At 49.2% G+C, this 18,162-nt stretch overlaps 7 protein-coding genes across 7 annotated transcripts; 4 read left to right on the forward strand and 3 right to left on the reverse strand.

The window, feature by feature from the left end:
- FTJAE_9859 (alpha 1 3-glucosidase) lies at positions 1-2,943 on the reverse strand (the record flags this gene model as incomplete). Its single annotated transcript, XM_037356822.1, has 2 exons — positions 1-2,807; positions 2,859-2,943. 2 exons carry the CDS (start codon positions 2,941-2,943, stop codon positions 1-3), a joined length of 2,892 nt encoding a protein of 963 aa, XP_037203103.1.
- A 645-nt stretch (positions 2,944-3,588) lies between these two features.
- Positions 3,589-4,638, forward strand: FTJAE_9860 (nucleoside-diphosphate kinase; the record flags this gene model as incomplete). Its single annotated transcript, XM_037356824.1, has 7 exons — positions 3,589-3,860; positions 3,930-3,960; positions 4,021-4,064; positions 4,114-4,172; positions 4,228-4,272; positions 4,321-4,386; positions 4,439-4,638. The coding sequence occupies 7 exons, from the start codon at positions 3,589-3,591 to the stop codon at positions 4,636-4,638; spliced, it is 717 nt and encodes a 238-aa protein (XP_037203104.1).
- A 135-nt stretch (positions 4,639-4,773) lies between these two features.
- Positions 4,774-5,385, reverse strand: FTJAE_9861 (uncharacterized protein; the record flags this gene model as incomplete). The annotated part of the gene is made up of 1 exon (XM_037356825.1): positions 4,774-5,385. One exon carries the CDS (start codon positions 5,383-5,385, stop codon positions 4,774-4,776), a length of 612 nt encoding a protein of 203 aa, XP_037203105.1.
- Positions 5,386-6,400: 1,015 nt separating this feature from the next.
- FTJAE_9862 (uncharacterized protein) lies at positions 6,401-7,567 on the forward strand (the record flags this gene model as incomplete). The annotated part of the gene is made up of 1 exon (XM_037356826.1): positions 6,401-7,567. The coding sequence occupies one exon, from the start codon at positions 6,401-6,403 to the stop codon at positions 7,565-7,567; it is 1,167 nt and encodes a 388-aa protein (XP_037203106.1).
- A 1,868-nt stretch (positions 7,568-9,435) lies between these two features.
- FTJAE_9863 (uncharacterized protein) lies at positions 9,436-10,034 on the forward strand (the record flags this gene model as incomplete). Its single annotated transcript, XM_037356827.1, has 3 exons — positions 9,436-9,623; positions 9,706-9,724; positions 9,765-10,034. 3 exons carry the CDS (start codon positions 9,436-9,438, stop codon positions 10,032-10,034), a joined length of 477 nt encoding a protein of 158 aa, XP_037203107.1.
- Positions 10,035-11,809: 1,775 nt separating this feature from the next.
- On the forward strand, positions 11,810-12,355 carry FTJAE_9864 (ubiquitin-conjugating enzyme ubcP3; the record flags this gene model as incomplete). Its single annotated transcript, XM_037356828.1, has 2 exons — positions 11,810-12,053; positions 12,102-12,355. The coding sequence occupies 2 exons, from the start codon at positions 11,810-11,812 to the stop codon at positions 12,353-12,355; spliced, it is 498 nt and encodes a 165-aa protein (XP_037203108.1).
- Positions 12,356-12,539: 184 nt separating this feature from the next.
- Positions 12,540-15,289, reverse strand: FTJAE_9865 (UBA domain protein; the record flags this gene model as incomplete). The annotated part of the gene is made up of 2 exons (XM_037356829.1): positions 12,540-12,641; positions 12,695-15,289. 2 exons carry the CDS (start codon positions 15,287-15,289, stop codon positions 12,540-12,542), a joined length of 2,697 nt encoding a protein of 898 aa, XP_037203109.1.
- Between the last annotated feature and the right edge of the window lie 2,873 nt (positions 15,290-18,162).

Genomic DNA, 18,162 nt, shown 5'->3' on the forward strand with positions numbered 1-18,162 from the left:
TTAAGCAAGCTTGACGCTCCAATCCACGCCAATTTTGGCTCCAACTCGGCCAACAACCGCAAAGGCTGCGCGGCTGCCCTTGGCTGCGTGATATTGAACCTTGGCAGTCCATGTTCGTCCCTCAGACTCGACCTGCACCTCCTTCTGGTCCCAGGTCTTGGGCGCACCGACAATGATGATCTTGTCAACGTGCACCTTCTCCATGGCCTTCAGCCAAGGGCCGGACTTAATAGACTTGGTGTCACGTCCCTCGGCCTCAGTAGAGGTCAGGGTGTTTCCACTAAGCGTGAACTTGCGGTGAATGTATTGACCTTGCTCGTAATCAAACGAGTCGCCATCATCCACATAGAGCTCACCCTCAGCGGCGCCAGCCTTCGAGGCTGAGACAACAAGTGTGTAGTCGTCGAATCGCATCAGAGCGCTTGATCGTCGGGGAATATCTCGTCGAGGAATGATATGGCCACCTCGCAATAGAACAGGGATCTTGTCAAGGGGCGCGCTCACTGTAAGATACTTGCCCTTGCTGGTCTTTTGAACATCGTAGGTAAAGTAATCATAGTAGACCTCGTCATCGGGAATCCAGACATCGACGGACTCCTTGTTCTGCTCTGTGACTGGCTTCACCAAGAGGCCGGTTGAGCCGACGAAGAACTGATCTTCAAGAGCAAAACCAGCCTCCTCTGAGGGATGGGTCCAGAACATAGGTCGAATAATGGGGCTTCCGTCCTGGGCAGCATTGTAGAATGCAGTATACCAAGCAGGGAGAAGCGAGTATCGGAGTCGGATGGCGGCGGTTGTAATCGGCGTGTAATGCTCGCCTAGGAGGTAAGGCTCGCGACGGCGAGCATCAATGTGGGCATGAGCTCGGAAAAAGGGATACCAGATACCAGTCTGATACCAGCGGACGAGAAGATCCTTCTCGGGGTTACCAAAGAAGCCTCCGACGTCAGCACCAGCGAAGGGGAAGCCCGAAATTCCTTGGTTGATGGTCATGGGAATAGATGTAGCCAAGTGTCCCCAATCGGCCTGGTTATCTCCGGTCCACATAGCACCAAGCTTTTGCGATCCGGCGTAGAAGGCTCGGGTCAGGATGAATGGTCGTCGAAGCTCGCCCTTCTCGCGGTGAAGGAGAGCCTGGAACGTTGCATTCTGGAAGGTCAAGCCGTTCAGGTTGTGGACATCACGGTGCTCCCATCCTCCATGGTGAATGTTGTCCTTGGGCATAGTCACCTCGGGCCCATTGAAGACTGAGGGCTCGCTCATATCGTTCCACATCCAAGTGTTGGACATGGTTCCCTTGAACTTGTCAAACTTGAGCATAGTCTTCCACCATTCGATAGCCTTAGGGTTGAAGCAGTCGATCCAGTTGGACGCTCCAGGCCAGCACCATCCTTCATAGAGCTTCTGCTCCTTGTCATGAACACCAAGGTCTTGAGCGACCAACTCTTCGGAAGCAGCATAGTTGTCGGTTTTCTTGATATGAGGGTCAAGTAAAACAACTAGTTGACGACCGTGAGCGTCGAGGTGCTCACCCATGTCAATGGGATCGGGGAACGAGTGAGGTTCCCAGGTGAAATACTTGCGATCATCTGTGTACTCGAGGTCGAGCCAGATGACGTCGTATGGAATCTTGTGCTTGTCCATGTTGCGATCAACATTTCGAACATCATCGCTGGAGATGTAGTTCCATCGGCATTGGTGGTAGGCAATTGCGAATTCTTGAGGCATAGCGGTGTAGCCAGTCAACTCGCCATAAGTCTTGGTGAGGTCCTGGGGGCTAGGACCAAGAAGAACAAAGACATCCAGAAGACCAGACTCAGAGATCCAATGGGTATGAGTGCTAGTCTTACCACCAACTCCAAGGCTTAACGGATTCATTTGGTTCTTGGCCTTAGTAATATCGACCCAAGTCTCGGCGACGTTGAACCAGAAAACGCCAACTGATGAACCTTTGCGATGCGCCTGCATGAAGGGAATGGAGCCGTAAAGCGTCATTGGGCTGTCGAGAATGTACTCGAAAACGTCGGCGTTGTACATACGATAAGGCTCATCGTAGTTGCCGTCTCCGCCACGCGTCTGCTTCAGGGATAGAGGACCAGTGTGTTCCGGAATGCCAAACACATGCTCATACCCGTGGAAAGTGATGTCCAAAGCAACACTTTCGGGCCCTCGGGGTTTAGTGTCGGTATTTCCACCGAAAGATTCGTCCCACCATGTACTCTCATCTTCAGCAGCTTCCTCACCTTCCTTGTTCTCAATCTTGGGCCTCCAGTGCTCCATATTGAGCAAACCGCGGTCGTTAAACTTGACGTGCGAGTTGCCATCGCGTCGGAAGTCGATTTCGAAAGGCGAAAACTTGATGATGGCTTCCTGCTTGGCCTCGGGTCCATACTTGATATTGATCTGAGACTTATCTTGGAATGCAAGTTGCGCCTCCTTGTCAAGGTCCAAACCACCAACAAGAACCCAATCGTCCGCCTCGTTGTATCTTTCCTTTCGGACAGGACTATCGTCTCGCAAAACCACATCTTTGTTGCGTCGCTTCTCTTCGTCCATTGTGACTCGGGCGGCACCAGACTTGAGGAATGAAATTGTAAGGGGCAGGCGGACGGTCTCTCCATGGCTGTTGATGGTCTTGACAACCACGGCCTGTAATTTTCCATCCTCAAAAACTGCCGAATCGGCTGAGATCTCATATGGGGCTTTCCAGTTTGAACCTTGGGCAACAGCGTTGTCGGCGTAGGCGCGATTTCGTTTGCAGAAGCCGGATTGGTCGCATTTCTTGAAGTCCTTGTCTTTCACGGCAACTGGGAAGACTGTAAGCACAGCCCTTCGTCAGTACACTCATCGAAACTTACTAGCTGACTGGAAAAAGCAGGTAAGTGTGCCTAGTAGCAGCAATAGCGCCGCCCAGCGAAAGGACGACGCCGTATTCGACTTCATGATGTCGAGACGGTCAGGAACCAGAGCTCAAGTATGAAGAAATAAATGAACGAGAAAATGGTCAATTAGAATGAGATAACACGTAGACATCAGATATGGTCCCCTGGCCTATATCCTCTGTCCAGTTGCTGGTTTAAGAGAATGTTATTGTTGTTTATGCTGGGATAACCTCAGCTTTGATGATGTCGAAGTCAAGTCAAGCTGTCCCTAAGCTCCCCCTGTGAAACTCCATTCCGGATTGGTGTTGGTTTCAGACGCAGGGGAGTGGATACCGAAATGGCGGGGCAGATTCGATAAAAGATTAGACCCGTTAACCAAACATTTCAGTCCTCGATTTCTGAGCTCAGCTTTTGCGTTGAATGCACTGTAAGAAGCTCTTTTGATGCAGGTACAGTTCGTTTACACGCTTTGAGTTTTGTAAGTAGAGAAGTTTCGCTACCCTTCAAGGTCCTCTTTCATGAATTTTGTCTTAATTTGAGCTATGCTAACTCTCATAGTATCGCTTTTCTATCTTTTTCTCTAATCCTCTCCTTACTCCTGTTTTCTCGTTCAGTAATTTATATCTGTCCTCGAGAACTAGTTAAATCACGTGTCCGTGTGAATTCTCCAGATCTCGCACCCAAGACCCCTCAACGCCAGCTCATCATGGCTGCAGAGGAGCCCCGCCAACGTGAAGACCCCGCCGCCAGCGGCAAGAATTGGAAGCAACAGCAGGGACGGAGAAGTGCGGAAAATCTGGCCCCGCGATTTTTTGCTCTTCTCTTCGCCCTCCTCGCCCTTTATATCCTCTTTTCACCGCCTTCTTCAAGCCTTTCCCCTCCAGTCGATCCCTCCTCTACCTCTACCTCTTACTCTGTTCCTACATCTCAAGTCATACCAGACAAGAATATCGCCAAAATGTCCTCCTCCGAGCAGACGTAAGCTACCCCGCCATCAGCTTCACCCCATATGCTCACTATTTGGATGGTTTGCTAACTTTATCGCAGCTTCATCGCTATCAAGCCAGACGGTGTCCAGGTAAACAAACGTCGACCAGTTACACAATTCATTTGATAAGAGCTAACAAGGCTCCCATAGCGTGGCCTCGTTGGTCCCATCATCTCTCGATTCGAGAACCGAGGGTGAGTAGTTTTGTCTGCCGTTGTTGCTATGGCTGTTAACTTTTTACAGCTTCAAGCTTGCTGCCATCAAGCTCGTCACTCCCGGCAAGGAGCACCTCGAGAAGCACTGTGCGTCATCCCCAAAAGTCGTTCGATATATCAATTCGCCCTAACAACGTTATAGATGCCGATCTCGCTGGCAAGCCTTTCTTCCCTGGTCTGATTGAGTGTATGGCTTCCGAACCCAATTGATACAAGCAAATCTAATTTCATGTAGACATGAACTCTGGCCCCATCTGCGCCATGGTCTGGGAGGGCCGTGATGCTGTCAAGACTGGCCGTGGTAAGTTTCCAATCATTGAATATCTCTCTCCATTTTCTAATTGCACATCTAGCCATCCTCGGTGCCACCAACCCTCTTGCCTCTTCTCCCGGTACCATCCGTGGTGACTACGCCATCGATGTCGGCCGCAACGTCTGCCACGGCTCCGACTCCGTCGAGAACGCCCAGAAGGAGATTGCTCTCTGGTTCAAGGAGGGTGAGGTCGTCTCCTGGAAGTCCGCCCAGTTCAACTGGGTCTACGAGAAGGCTTAAATTGTCGATGTTGTAACGCCCTGAATGACGGAATGGAAAAAGCACATACAAGTGGGATGACTTCATCTCTGTGGGTATAACAAAATTCAAGACAGAAAATCTTCTCAAACCCTTCGTGCTCGATTTCAAAGTGACTTAAGGTTTGCTTGTGAATATTCCTTTGGCTCTCATGAGTATCCCGGCAAACCATGGCGTAGCCCATACACTGCCGATGATACGAACCGGCAGCAAAGCCTTAGTGATTGCGTACGCGAGAGCAACTTCAACTACCACCTTGTACCGCCCATCTCCACGATGCCAGCGCTCCACAGCGTCCTCGGATTTGGAGCCCGGGTGTGTTGTAGCCGCATTTGAGGCCTCGCCGTCTTCGTTATGACCGAAACCAAACCACCCCTTGCGTGTGAAGTACCTCTCAAATCGGCCAACTCCATCTTCGACGTAGCTTCCAAAGTGGCCCGTTACGTATTCCACCGGCACATAATTGGTGTAATGAAAAAGGCCAAATAGCCCTAGCACCGGCACAATTGCTGTAATCTCGTGGAGGATCAAGAATGAAACAATGTGCGAGACTGGAGCGTTGCGTAAACCGCTGGTATATCTTTGTAAACGTCGAGGAAGCTTAGATGTGATGCGGTCGATGCGGGAAGCTTGGGTTGACTCAGCGCGAGGATATGATGTGTTGATGCGCGGGGCAGCGCGAGCACGGAGGTTAGGGCGGCAATTGAAAGATTTGAAGCTGCGACGCATATTGAGATTAGATATCCAAGCTTAGGTGAGGTGCTTTGTTGGTAGCGTTGAGTAAATCGAGAGTTTCGACAGCCGTCGTTGAATTCTATGTGGAGCTGCTGACGGCTCGATTTAGCCCGCGCTCCGCGCTGTTCAGGGTAACCAGTTAGCCAACAATGAGATAATCGTCCACTGTGTGCTTTACATTTATCGATCCGAATTTCTTTCGTGCGGTTCACTAGTTATTGATGTTAAGATATGCTATATTGAGCACCATCCGAGGTTTTATGAACAGAGTCGTTCCACAATTGCGCTTGTTGTGAGTTATCATGGTGAGTCTAAGAGTTGGCCTTCGATCACTCGTTTTTGTACTGCGGTATCATTTTGGGATATTTACCAGAATCCAATTTCACCGATACAAATCGAGAAGCCATCTCAACTACCTCTAGGTATGGACTTCGAATCTTTGGGCAGTCCCATTCTGCTCAGACGGGACATACAGCAATACAATTGACTGAGGTCAATGAGGTGTGGTGCTCGTTCTTCAAAACATCATCGATGATCACTCTTTCCTGATGAGATATTTCGAACCCCAACAACCTTCACATGCCGCGAGAAATCATGTGGTCATATCAAGATGTAAGTTCTGAGGGCAGGTAAAGAGCATTGTCCGCGTCATTTGCATCTGTGTTCTTTCCTCCTCAGTCCAAACCGCCTGCTTGCGATGGACATGCTCCTGCCCAAGACGCAAGACAATGACCTCAGAAGTCCCCAACAAGGTCCTCAGAATGAGGCGACTGTAGCTGTAGAAGAAGGAACCTAGTCAAAGTTCTTCCTTATGATATGTCCGGCTTTTTAAGATTCTTCTCCGTCTGTTCTCTTCCCTTCTCCTTTTCATCTTCCTTCATACACATCTGCATCCCCTCACTTCTCACAAGCCCTCCAATTTGCTGCCTCAAATCACTCATTCAATCTCAAAATTCTGCGAAGAACTACCGGCACTGCATTCCTGAAGCAAGCCTTTCATTCAAAAAACATGGTCTCTGTCAAGTTGGCGGCCGTTGGTGCCTTTCTGGCAACTGCCCAAGCCCAAATTCGTCACCCCAATGAGGACCTGATTCTTGCCGACTGTGGCATTGGTGACAACAAAGCTCATCCTGGATGGTCTACTTCTCGCCAAGTGAACTGGTACCAGGACATTCAGTGGCCTGACGATGTCTCCAAGTTTCCCCCTCCACCCGATCTGGAGGTTGAAGTTCCCTACGCAGATGGAACCTACCCCTGGAATCCCAAGGGAACCACCGTCAAGCTGTCTAATGGCGTCGTCTGGACAGCTTACATCAACCCAAGAATCGCTGACGGTCAACCAGCTGGGTCTGCCGTCACCACCAAGGAAGGCGGTCAAGAACTTACCTGCTATGCCTACCGTGGTCGCCCTGTCAGCGCAGCAATCAACACGACTGTCAACGCTGATGCGGTCTGCTTGACTGCCTTTGTCTGCAACCGTGATAACCGCGCCCCTCCTCGCCCCAGCGGCATGGAAAATCCCACTTCTACCTTGGAAACATCTTCTGCCCCGCCTGCCACGACTACATTTGTCTCGCAGCCGCCAGCAACACCTACTCCCACAGGTGGTGAGCCAAACCCTCCAGCTGACCCCAATGCTGGTAAGCTATTTGTGTCTATTCTCCTCAGCCCTCGTTTCATCAATTGGCCCAACACTTGGCAAGCCTTTATCGAGAAGTTTTCCTGGGATCGGAACACCGGAAAGTGCGTGGGTGAACCGGTGAAAGGGGACGGGTACACCATTAACATCGACTGTGCTGGTATTCAAATTGATTCCGACTCTCACCTGACACTTATCATGATCAAAGCTCTCCATGACCTTGGCATGAACAGCACATTCTTTAACCAGAACCCAACCGTACCAGGAAAGCGCAACTCCACAGCGGATCATTGGGTGGTCATGCCTGAGTCTTTTAGTCTGCAGGCCATTGACGTTTCTCATCAGAAAACTATCGGCTACCTCGCATACAACACTACATACGACAATTTCCTCACTGGACCCTGCTCGTCTTGCCAATCTGAGCGATTCAACAAGGAATTCTTTGATCCGGTTCTGGAAGCTGTCAAGGGAACCTACCCTCTCTACAATAGCTACAACATTCAGGCCCAGTGCAGTCCGTGGATGGCATGCTGGTAAAATGGGAGGGCAGTGTCTTTCATCTGTATTCTGTGTGTAGTGAGTTTTACGGCGTGTGGTGGTCATGTGGCTTATGAGAGTTGAGAAAGGGGATGATCAATTTTGGTGGTTCATATGGTATTAATTCCTTCGCTTCTCGATATGTATTTCGACGACTTTACTCTATGATGAGCCATAGTTATATCATCCACTACAAGCACAACTGAACTTTGATAAATCTCGTGACGAACTGAATGACGCCCCTTTTCAAACTAGATGAACGTCTATCCAGGAGGACTCGCCAGTGATGTGTTCTCCAAACATAGCACCGTGAACATAAGCGTCGCCGACAAACTGAAAGTCGCTCCCTGAAGGACCCGATATTCAAAGAACCAATGGGCTGCACAGCAACGATCATGATTTTATCCCCCGTCTTGGTCTGAAGCGGAACTAGACGTAAGTATCCTGGAATGTTTAAATCATTTAATGCTGAGGCCTCTCCGGTGCTGAGGCTTCGGGCACCGAATAGTAAACAGACCCATATAGTGAACACTCACCCGTGGGAACGGAGGGGGGTGGTTGCACGGTTGAGTGCACTGGCAAAGCTATGTGAGCGGCTGACCTTCAGCCATTCCAATAGGTCACATAAACCCTTCGATAAAGATGAGGTCTGACATTCGACTGTGCATACTATACAGAAAGATAAGAGCAATGTATATTGACGAGGCATCCCAGACTCAGACGAACTCCTGTGGTACTATTCCATAGGCACATCAGAGTACTCACTTCCGAAACAGGAGGCCAATAGAGAAGTTTGATACATATACAATGCGCTGACCGACTGTGATGATTGAATACATAAGCCATGCCACTGATCCCGTTGGAGTCAAAATGCGAATGCTATCTCACAACAATAAACATAGACTCAAGTCTCAAACAAGATATTTTCTGGGTGCAGATGCAGTAATTTGTCATCTTCATATTGGTTGGAAGTATTTAAGAGGAAAACGAAAGAGAAGAAAAGAAGTAGCCCCGAGAGGGTATGGGAACCTCATATTTTGGTTACGCTTTATCTAGGTATCTAAAACTAGCGAAAGGGAAGCCAGTATTGTTGCTTGGCGCCCTAAGAGGAGACTTTGATTCAACTGCTAATCTCGTGAATGACAGTTGCTCCGTCTGGCATCCAGCATGCGGACATACTAACCAGCTGCCACACAGTTGATAAATGCATTAGCTATGAGTATTTGGCTTAAAGCACCATTGAGTTTAACCCGAGATACACTCGAGAGGACCTCGGTTGGTCGACGACGGAAGAGATCAACCTCAACAGAACAACGACATCAAGCCCTTGCCATATGGTCTGCCAGGGTGGGTGTGCTGTCCTTAGATGGACATTGTTGAATGATAATTGGTAAGGTACTCTAGGTACTTGCATATAAAGTAATTAAAATCTCCACGGTAACTATCATTATAATTCAGGTAATGTTCAACCGTGGTATTTCTTTGTGGCTTTACTGGCTATGAATCACTTACTACCTTACCTGGCTTGAAATTCGCTTTTGATTTTTCCGTGGATGCTCGTATCCTTTAACTACGGTATTCCTGTATAATTCATGCGAACTTGCACAGCTGACCTTTTGCTCTTTCAATTTTACAAACCTTCACATCTCAACTCTGACCCTCGTTCCCCACGATCCTCTTCTATCCTTCAAACTTCACTCCTCACTCTCCATTCATCCATCCCTCCTCTCTCAACCCTCACCTCGAGTGCCCAGTCCTCGCTATTTGCTCTTCATCGCACACCCCTTTCGAGTTGTTGACTCAAAACTTTTACCATTTTTCAACTCCTTAAGAATCACAGGACCCCCTGCTTTCATCGTCTATTCATAATGTCCAGTCAACATCAGGATATTGCCCTCAACCCCACTGGCTGGGGTTATGCCACTGGACAGAACGGTCGCGTTCGGCGTTCTCTCATCCGCTACAAAAAGTCGTCGCTGCCTCAGGGCGAAGAATTCCAAGCAGAAGTGGCGTCTGTACAGGATCCCCAGGCTCTCGATCTCGCGGACACCAAGAAGTAGACAGATGGAGTTATCCTGTGAGTCCTCAGACAACCATCGCGCCCTTAGAGAGACTAAACGTTCTACTTGTCTCTATAGGAGCCAGCTAGGAGTTGTGGTGGGGCTCCTCCTATCTCTCAGTTACCAGACCCCCGTAGATATCAACCTCATCGGGGACCTTCGATGCTGAGACAGGTCACGTCGTCCCGTACCAAGCCGGATGCTTGCTTGTCATTCGTCCTCTGTGGCGTAACAACGGAGAGTTCCATGTTCTCTACAAGAACGACGAGCACCGGCCAATTCGACTTTCGATGAAACTTCCCAGGGCGTCGGCCGACTCCCATCTCGTCTACTACGACGAGTGGACGACCTCTCTCAAGGGTCCGATGAAGTTGAATTCGGTCCCGAAGAAGCTTCCTAGCTTCTAGAGCGAGCGAAAGAGAAGAAGGGGACCTGACCAGAAGGTGATCAATAATATAACAAAAACCGCCAGTAAGGCCATGATGTTCCATTCCGCGGTACGGGCTTAATCATCATCTGATCATTTGGGATGGGTTTAGGATGAGTTTAGCCTAAGGTAGTCTAAATCATCATAAATTTAGGACTAAGCTTCCCTAAGTTTATGTAATCCTTATGATATGTTGTGCCCTCAGTTGCATGTTCAAACGCAGTCACGAAACCTGATAGGGCAGTGACAAGGGTGGCATTAGAGCTGGGAATGTCTCCACGATTTTGACTGTAAATAGCTGCTCTAACACTGAGTGAAACTATGTAAAAGTCTCCTTGTTGTTAGGACAGGACACTCAAGCTCATGGTGTAGTTAGTTTATGATTCAAGAGCCTTTGTGGCATTTTCTGCACACAAGTCAAAGTTATTATATATCTCTTTTGTTCTCTGAATTCAATCCTGATAATTTAAACCTGATTTAAAATTGTTGGCAGAATGGAGACATACAAGAGTGTAATAACTGCTAATTAGTATACCAACTTGTTCCACATCAGCGACATACAAATATCAGCATCGCCAATATGCTTCGCCCCATTTTGTTTGGCCATCGTATTCCATGTATGGGGGTTATGATCAAGCAGTCGAGAATACTTATCAAAGACATATACTCTGTGCTGGTAGATATGCAAAAAGGAAGACTGGACTTACACACACCACGCTTGTCTAAGGGAACTCGACAGACAGCCAATTAAGGTATTTTTCAAAGAGCAAGCCAGTGGACTAAGTGGGTCATGATCCATTGTTCCCCACAGCTCGCGCAAGTGTTTATAGTGTCCAAGATCAGCATGGATCCTCAACAAACACATCCGGTGTGGTGTATCGGTTTATCATTCCGCGTTTTCAATTGCACTGCAATAAATGCCGCGGCGAGCGGGGTTCGACTCCCCGCACCGGAGAATCCAGCGAGCTCAGCATGAGTTCGTGGTCTTTTTGTGGTGTTTTGCAATTCGTGGTCATGCATATTGACCATATCCAGAGCCAGCGGGAGTTTTTAGCGATATATTCCCTCCTCTGCGTCAAATCAGTTACTTGAAGGCTTTCCTTATTGGATTGTCTATAAGAATCCTGATCAGTGAACCACTTTGTGTGTGAAATTTTGTCTCTGAGGTTCTTTTGAGTTTCGCTGGTAGAACACCCGCAACCACTCAGTACTATCTGAGGGGTCAAACCATTTCTAGCAGATACGAATCCCATGATATGAATCCCCAGCTTGTATACTCGGTACTACAGTAGGATAACTTCGTCTTACTCTGTTTCTCATCATGTTTCACTGCCCGGTCAGCTTCGCTCGTAGAATCGAAGCCAGCGGACTTGCACAAACATGGTAATTACGTGTTTTCATCAATGCCGTAATTTCTAACAATCCAGTTCAGTCACTCAGCTTTCAATTTGGCCTCATTATTGCTCCCAGTGTCAGATCCATTGATTCTTTGACATCTGCCAAAAACGGCAAAAGACCGTCGACGCCGAAATAGAATTGTGGGGCGGTCCGTATCCCGGGATCCCCACTAGCCGTCACCTTCCCTCCACCTTGTCCGAAACGTACCTTCCTTCCGCTTCTCTGAGTCTAACCCAACATCATTGCATTTCTTGTCTAGAGTCTGTCTACAACAACGTTGATTTCTTAGATTACATCCTTTCTTTCTCGTCACTGGCTAGCGTAGGTGCTCCCCCCCTATCGACTACACCCCGCATCATGACGTCTACCGCCCACCGCCGCCTACTCCAAGAGTATCGCGCTCTCACCAACAATCCACCAGAAGGCATCACCGCCGGCCCCATCTCTGAAGACGACCTACTTCACTGGGAATGCCTTATTCAAGGTCCTGAGGGTACACCCTTCGAGGGCGGCGTCTTTCCTGCGGAGCTCAAGTTCCCAAAGGACTATCCGCTTGCCCCGCCATCAATGAAGTTCCTCGCCGATGTGTGGCACCCAAATGGTTCGTCAACTCTTCACTCTTTCGCATGCTCATACTAACTTTCTACAGTGTACCCTAGTGGTCTGGTATGCATTTCGATCCTTCACCCTCCTGGCGACGATCCCAACCATTACGAGCACGCATCCGAACGATGGTCACCTATTCAGTCTGTCGAGAAGATCCTAATCTCTGTCATGAGCATGCTCGCCGAGCCCAACGACGAGTCTCCTGCAAACGTTGAGGCAGCGAAGATGTGGCGTGAGCGGCGCACCGAATACGAGAATAAAGTCCGCGAGGGTGTCCGAAAAATGCTGGGTCTATAACATGTAGATACTTAATAGCAAGGAGTATTGGCGCACATCTTTGACACGGCGAGGCATGGCATAGCATGGTGTTCGGCAGCGGTATCGCCGCTAAGTAAAATTCATATACTCATCCCACATCTGTCTCAAGACACGCTTCTAAGTGAACGCTCTACAAACTCCGTCCCTCATGCTCATGCATAGATCATAGTCCATTGTCCGCCTTGAACTTATCCCAGCTCTCGTTGAGAGTGCTAAACACTAATCCTGCGATCAACCTAACCTCGGTACTTGCATCTTGAGGAAGCTGTGATGTGTTAGAAATACGTCAGACAGGGTGTTATGTGATATAATGCTGACCTTGTCAGGATGTGTCTTTGCGATTGCTTTCATATACGAGATCTTGACCTTATTGTTCATAACTAGTTCGTGCAAACCCACCTTCTTCCATCCACTGTTCTCCCACAGTACGCTATCAAGGCTAGCAAGGAGAGCCCGAATATTGTCTCGTTTTCCGTCGCGCCAGGCAGATACCTTGGCATCGACCTTCTCCGAGAGCACAAACTTCTCGTCGTCCTCCTTGGCTGCAGCCTCATTTGCCTCGCGAAGACGCGTAACGGCCTCGGAGCTCTTTTGAGGTCCAAGACTGGCCGTTGCGGAGGGTCTAGGTCGAGGTTTGGCGGCCGCTGGCTTCGGTGCTGGCTTGGGCTTGGGCGCCAGAGTGTTCTGGCATCTCTGTCGACCCTTGATGGCATTCGATCCACCAACGCCACTTTCGACACACAATTGCCAGACCGCACTAGCATCACCCCATTTCTCCATCTGTTCCAGAGCCTCTGCTTTCCTACTCAAGGCCTTACCGTAAAGGTCTTTCAGGTCTCGGTTTTCGTCTACTCCATTCTCATTCTTCACAGCCACCACTTCTCCTTGACCATTGCCAGGACCGATAAGCTTGAGTGCACCATCGGCATCTTCGACAGCCTGCTTGGGCTCTCCAGTCTTTAGCGCAGTCAAAGCACGATTGCAGAGGAGGAGGATGGCAAGAGGATGTGTCGGTGGGACAGCTGATAGCGAAGACGAGTAGGATGAGTGGGCAGCAGCATAGTCACCTCTCTTGAAGTGAGCTGTGCCTTGAAGGCGGTGCTGTGTAGAGGTTTGAAGCGCGACAGGGCTGATAGAAGGGATCTCCCGAGCTGGACGTGGTGATGGTCTTGAGACAGGGGGTGATGGTCTCTTAGCCTGTGGAGTTGGTCGAGGAGAAGGCTGAGCGGGTCGTGAAGGCATAGGCTGGGATGGTTTAACTTCTTGAGAGTTAAAGAGTAGATCTGCTTCTGGTTCCGTTGGCTTGGGTGGCGGCGCTGGCGAAGAAGCCTGTGAAGATGTCTTATTTCTCCTATTGGGGCTTCTATATGTAGAGATCTCATCATCTGCCGCCAGTCTGTTGAGTCGCGATTTAGAATCAAAAGCCGATGTCGGCGGTGGGACCTGATGTTGCCATCGAGGTGCTGGACTGGCACGACTACCAGCAGAGTGAGCGGGTGATTGTCCCCTCGATGTCTGAGGAGTAGCCCTCTGCTCATTAGGTCGACTGTTAGTCCGACGAGGCTGGGGACGGCCACCAGCTTCAAGCATCATCGCTTCGTCTGTAGCGTCTTCTCGTGCCTTTCCTGCGCTCTGAGATCTGGACTGTTGCTGTGCTTCCCGCATCCACTTAGGTTGGCTTGGGTCGCCTTCTTGTTGGAAATCAGCGACAGCCTGCTGCATCTTCTTCTGTCCGGTCTTCCAAAGTGAGTTGGCAGTCTTGAAGAGACTGTTACCCATTGCAGCAGCTGTCTTTGTCAAGTCCTGATCGCCTGCTGCAGGCGACCTGCTATCGCCTCTTGGAGGACGGCTTCCGGGCCTACTAGAACTAGCAGACGAGGGTTTCCCCTGCGCCTGTTCCTTGGATTTTCGATGCGCCTCGTCCAGAAGCCAATTGACCGCAGCTTGAGCATTGTAACCGTCACCACTCTCAACCAAAGCACGTCGGGCATCGTCAGCGGAGAATCCATAGTCCACAAGTTGTGCCACAGCTCGATCAAAAGGATCCTTGTTGACTCGTGGTGTTCTTTCAACATACTGCTCACGTGCTGGGATGGCTTCCTCTTCAGATGAGCTTGAGTCCTCGTCCTCAATAGGCTTTCCAGGTTCCGCATGTGGTCTGCTGGCTTCCTGTTTGCGTCGTACTTCCTCAACTGGGCGTGCAAGATCTCCCAAAAAGTCGTCATCATCTGCCAATTGAGTAGACGCCGCAGGAGCAGCAGTGGGCTTCATCTGGTTCAAGCCAAAGGGATCATCATCTTCAACTCCAAAGGCGCCTCTATTAGCTCCTTTTCCGTCGGGATTCCATGCGCTGGGGTCGCCCAAGTTAATTGGCGCAGCTGCTGGGGTGCCATTCGCCGGAGTTGATCGATGCGACTCGGGAGGGGGGTAATAACTCGAATTGTCGACTTTGGTATCCTTGTTAAAGGCGGCAAAGAGGTCGTCGTCGTCGACTTTTGGCGTGTTCGAGATAGGTGGTGGTTGTAAAGCAGGGCTCGTCGATGCACCTCTGCTTCCAAGTGCATCCCAGAACTGTCCATTACCAAACTGGGCCTCCTGTTGTTTCCTCCTCTCCTCTTCCTTCTGTCGCTTCTCAGCCTCAAGTTGCGCCTGTCGCTCAGCCAAACTCAGGTTCTGCTTCGACTTTGCAGGTCCAAAATTCATCAAATTGCTGAAACTATCCTGCGATGGCTTCGTCGGCGCAGGCTTAGGGGCCACGGATCCAGAGCCCTGTGTGGACAGAGGCGTGTTACGGCCTGAGCCCAAAGGGGATGGTGTTGGTCGCATAGGCGCGAACGCTGAGTTCATAATAGGCGGCTTCGGTTGGCCGCCGGCTGGCTTAGAAGACCAATCGAGGCCTGAGAGGTCGTCCATCGTGGAATATCTGGTATGTTATTGGGAATACTTAATCATAGTACGAGAAGTGAAGTAGTTGTCTGTTATCGCAACTGCGAGATGCGACCCCAGCCAGGGGCCGCATTCGGATGTGGGGTTTTGTGTGGCTGTGCATGGCTTGTGGCTTATCACATGGTTTTGTAAGGTACAGGCGGATCAGGTTCAGAGCGTTCGCTGACTCCTGTTTGCTTGGTGAAATCGATTTAAGTGAAACGATCATACTTTCAAGCAGAGTCTGTATATTTAATTAGATACCTCGCCTCCAGGTAACTCTGACGAAGGAATGTATTAAACTTGGCAAACCATTGTACTCGCAACCCCAGCAAGCCATGTTTGAAAGGAAAGACGTTGATTGATGTTAAAATGCCACTGTTGTCTCCCATACCAGCTGCAGGTTTACTGAAAAGAATGGCAGGCAACTACTTGCCAGTCCTAAAGGCATGCAAGACTGCTTAGACTGTAATAATGTATGTACTCCGGACGAATAAGTGTCGCCATTGACAAAACTTTTTCACTTACACACCATGCATCGCCTACCCTGCATACTCTGAAGGTTGACATGGTCAACACCGTCATTATTCGCAAATGTACTCCGTACGGAGTACGATATTATAGGGTCGTCGGTAAGTGATAACGAACAAGGCACAGCTGACGATGTGAGCCACTAGGATCCTATAATTTAACACTGCGTCGTATTACACTTATGATCAGTTGTGTTATCAATGATGTTTCGTGATGAAACAAGGCGATCGTATCCAAAATGCCCAAACAACGCGGATATTGGGCACCAGGACCTGTTCTCAAATTGGATTGTACCATCGTTACAACAGCTATAGTAGTACCAATAAATAGAACAACTAAGGAGTTTTGGGTGGTTCTGGACTACCTACTGTTGCAAACGGGCATGACGCTGGTTCAACGAGCTTTGAGGCCACCGAGAAACATGGTCCCGATTGCACTGGCATCCATGAAACTCACTCTGATTAATGAGCTGAAGATTTGCGGATCAAGTATTTAATTCACGCCTGTATAGGTAATTGCAATGTCGATTCAATAATGCCTCGTGCTGGCACTCAATGTCAAGGGAGATTGGACAAGTAAATCATACTGTAACAGATCTACGTTGAAGCGTGGTCTTAGCAATTGGAGGGAGCGAAAACTAACTGACTGGTATGAGCATTGAACAGCCAAAGCGTAGTGATCGAAATCTCCCAAAAATTCAAAACCAACAAACATAGCTAAGGAAGCCAAGATTCTTAAGTTGAAAGATATTAATTATGTCGGTCTTTATTTACGATATTTACGGAGTACAGGGTCACCACTTTTGCTAGCTAATTTCAGAGTCCAGACTGAGGTCATCCCGCCGTTAAATGACCAGCGCCACTCTCGATTATGATAGGGGTTTGGGTGGCAGTGAGGAACAGACAGCCTTTGATTGGCTGGTATCGGAAGTGAAACCCGTTTCAGGCATCTTGGCCCCTCAGATATTCCAACCCCTGGATATAAATCCTTATGCAAAGCAAATAAATGTCTGGGAATCTACAACGTTGAAACTCTCGTGGAAACATGCCAACGAAACAGACAAATGACGATGAACACCCAGGACCTGAAGATCATGGCCATCAATCAGCTCTCCTTTAGGGAGGTTTGAGGTTTCGCTCGTTACCACTTAGAAAACCCCTTGTCTCTCCCTTTGTCTTTGAGGTTTGCACCCTTGCCTCGCCCACGACACTAGCAAACCAGCCATCCGCAAACTCGACGACACCCAATCTGAGACAATTTACCAGAAGCAGTCCAACGTCGTCATAGCCACACAGATCATGAGAGAGTAATTAGCGACCGATCTAACCGTGAAGGACCAGCATGTCCTAGCCTTCTCTTTAGTGTGTAATAGAATGCCGTACGAAGGAGTTCTTGGCCATTCGATGTTATGCAATCATTTAAGCAATTGTGCACGTGGTGGAGCCTGCGCGACTCTGCGAGGCGCAGGAATCCAATCAATGTTTGGTTGAACAGTGAAGATCTGTAGATTCCAATCTGGAGAGTTGCTCATCCGTTGTGATTGACAGGAGAAATGATGGAAGCCCAGACCTTCTGGCGCCGTTCGTAATGTGACTCGATGCTGTGTACAGGCTGTGATTCGGCAACTCTTCTGCCGAGACGTCCCCTGGGTTTGCTGGTGACTGGCATTATCCAGGGACAGCATTGGAGATCTCCATGTATTCATTCCGACCACCAGCTGCCGGTGCCTTGTACCTGCATTTATCGCGTGCCGTTCATCCACGGAGAGGTATTTACGACATGCTATTTGCCCCTACCAGCGCTTACAACCTTCAAGATCGGCCAATGACCCCAGAGGATTCTTCTTAGTTCGGTATCACGACGCAAGACCACTCTAATACCCCTGTGCGTTATAGGTTGACCCTTGGAACCGATGCAATTTTGACTACGACACAACCAAGCTATCCCCTCCCCTCTCAGAAGAGAAATGCTCCGTTGTTGAGTGCCAAGATGAATTGAATTGCCCCCGGGCTAGAACCAAACACCCCATGCTCTTTGCTTTGCCTGTCAATGCCATGTTCTAGCGGCGTGTGCTCCCACTTCGCGGACGATCGTCCTCTCCATTCTCCATCTTTCCAGCTGTGCATTTCCTCTTGTTATTCCATTCCTTTTCGATTGCTTTTATTCTCGGGTCTTATCCATTCACTCTTTTGAAGTTCGGGCTGGCTCGCTTCACACTCATTCAGCTCTCTTTTCCGTCTCGTTGACGTTCGTATCTACACTCTTTTTTGGTTTCGACCATAATCACGTTCCTTGCGATTCTGCCCGTTCAATCTCATTCGTTTATCATT

This window comes from Fusarium tjaetaba (genome assembly GCF_013396195.1).
Source record: "Fusarium tjaetaba strain NRRL 66243 chromosome Unknown NRRL66243_c0000226, whole genome shotgun sequence".
NCBI lineage: Eukaryota > Fungi > Ascomycota > Sordariomycetes > Hypocreales > Nectriaceae > Fusarium > Fusarium tjaetaba.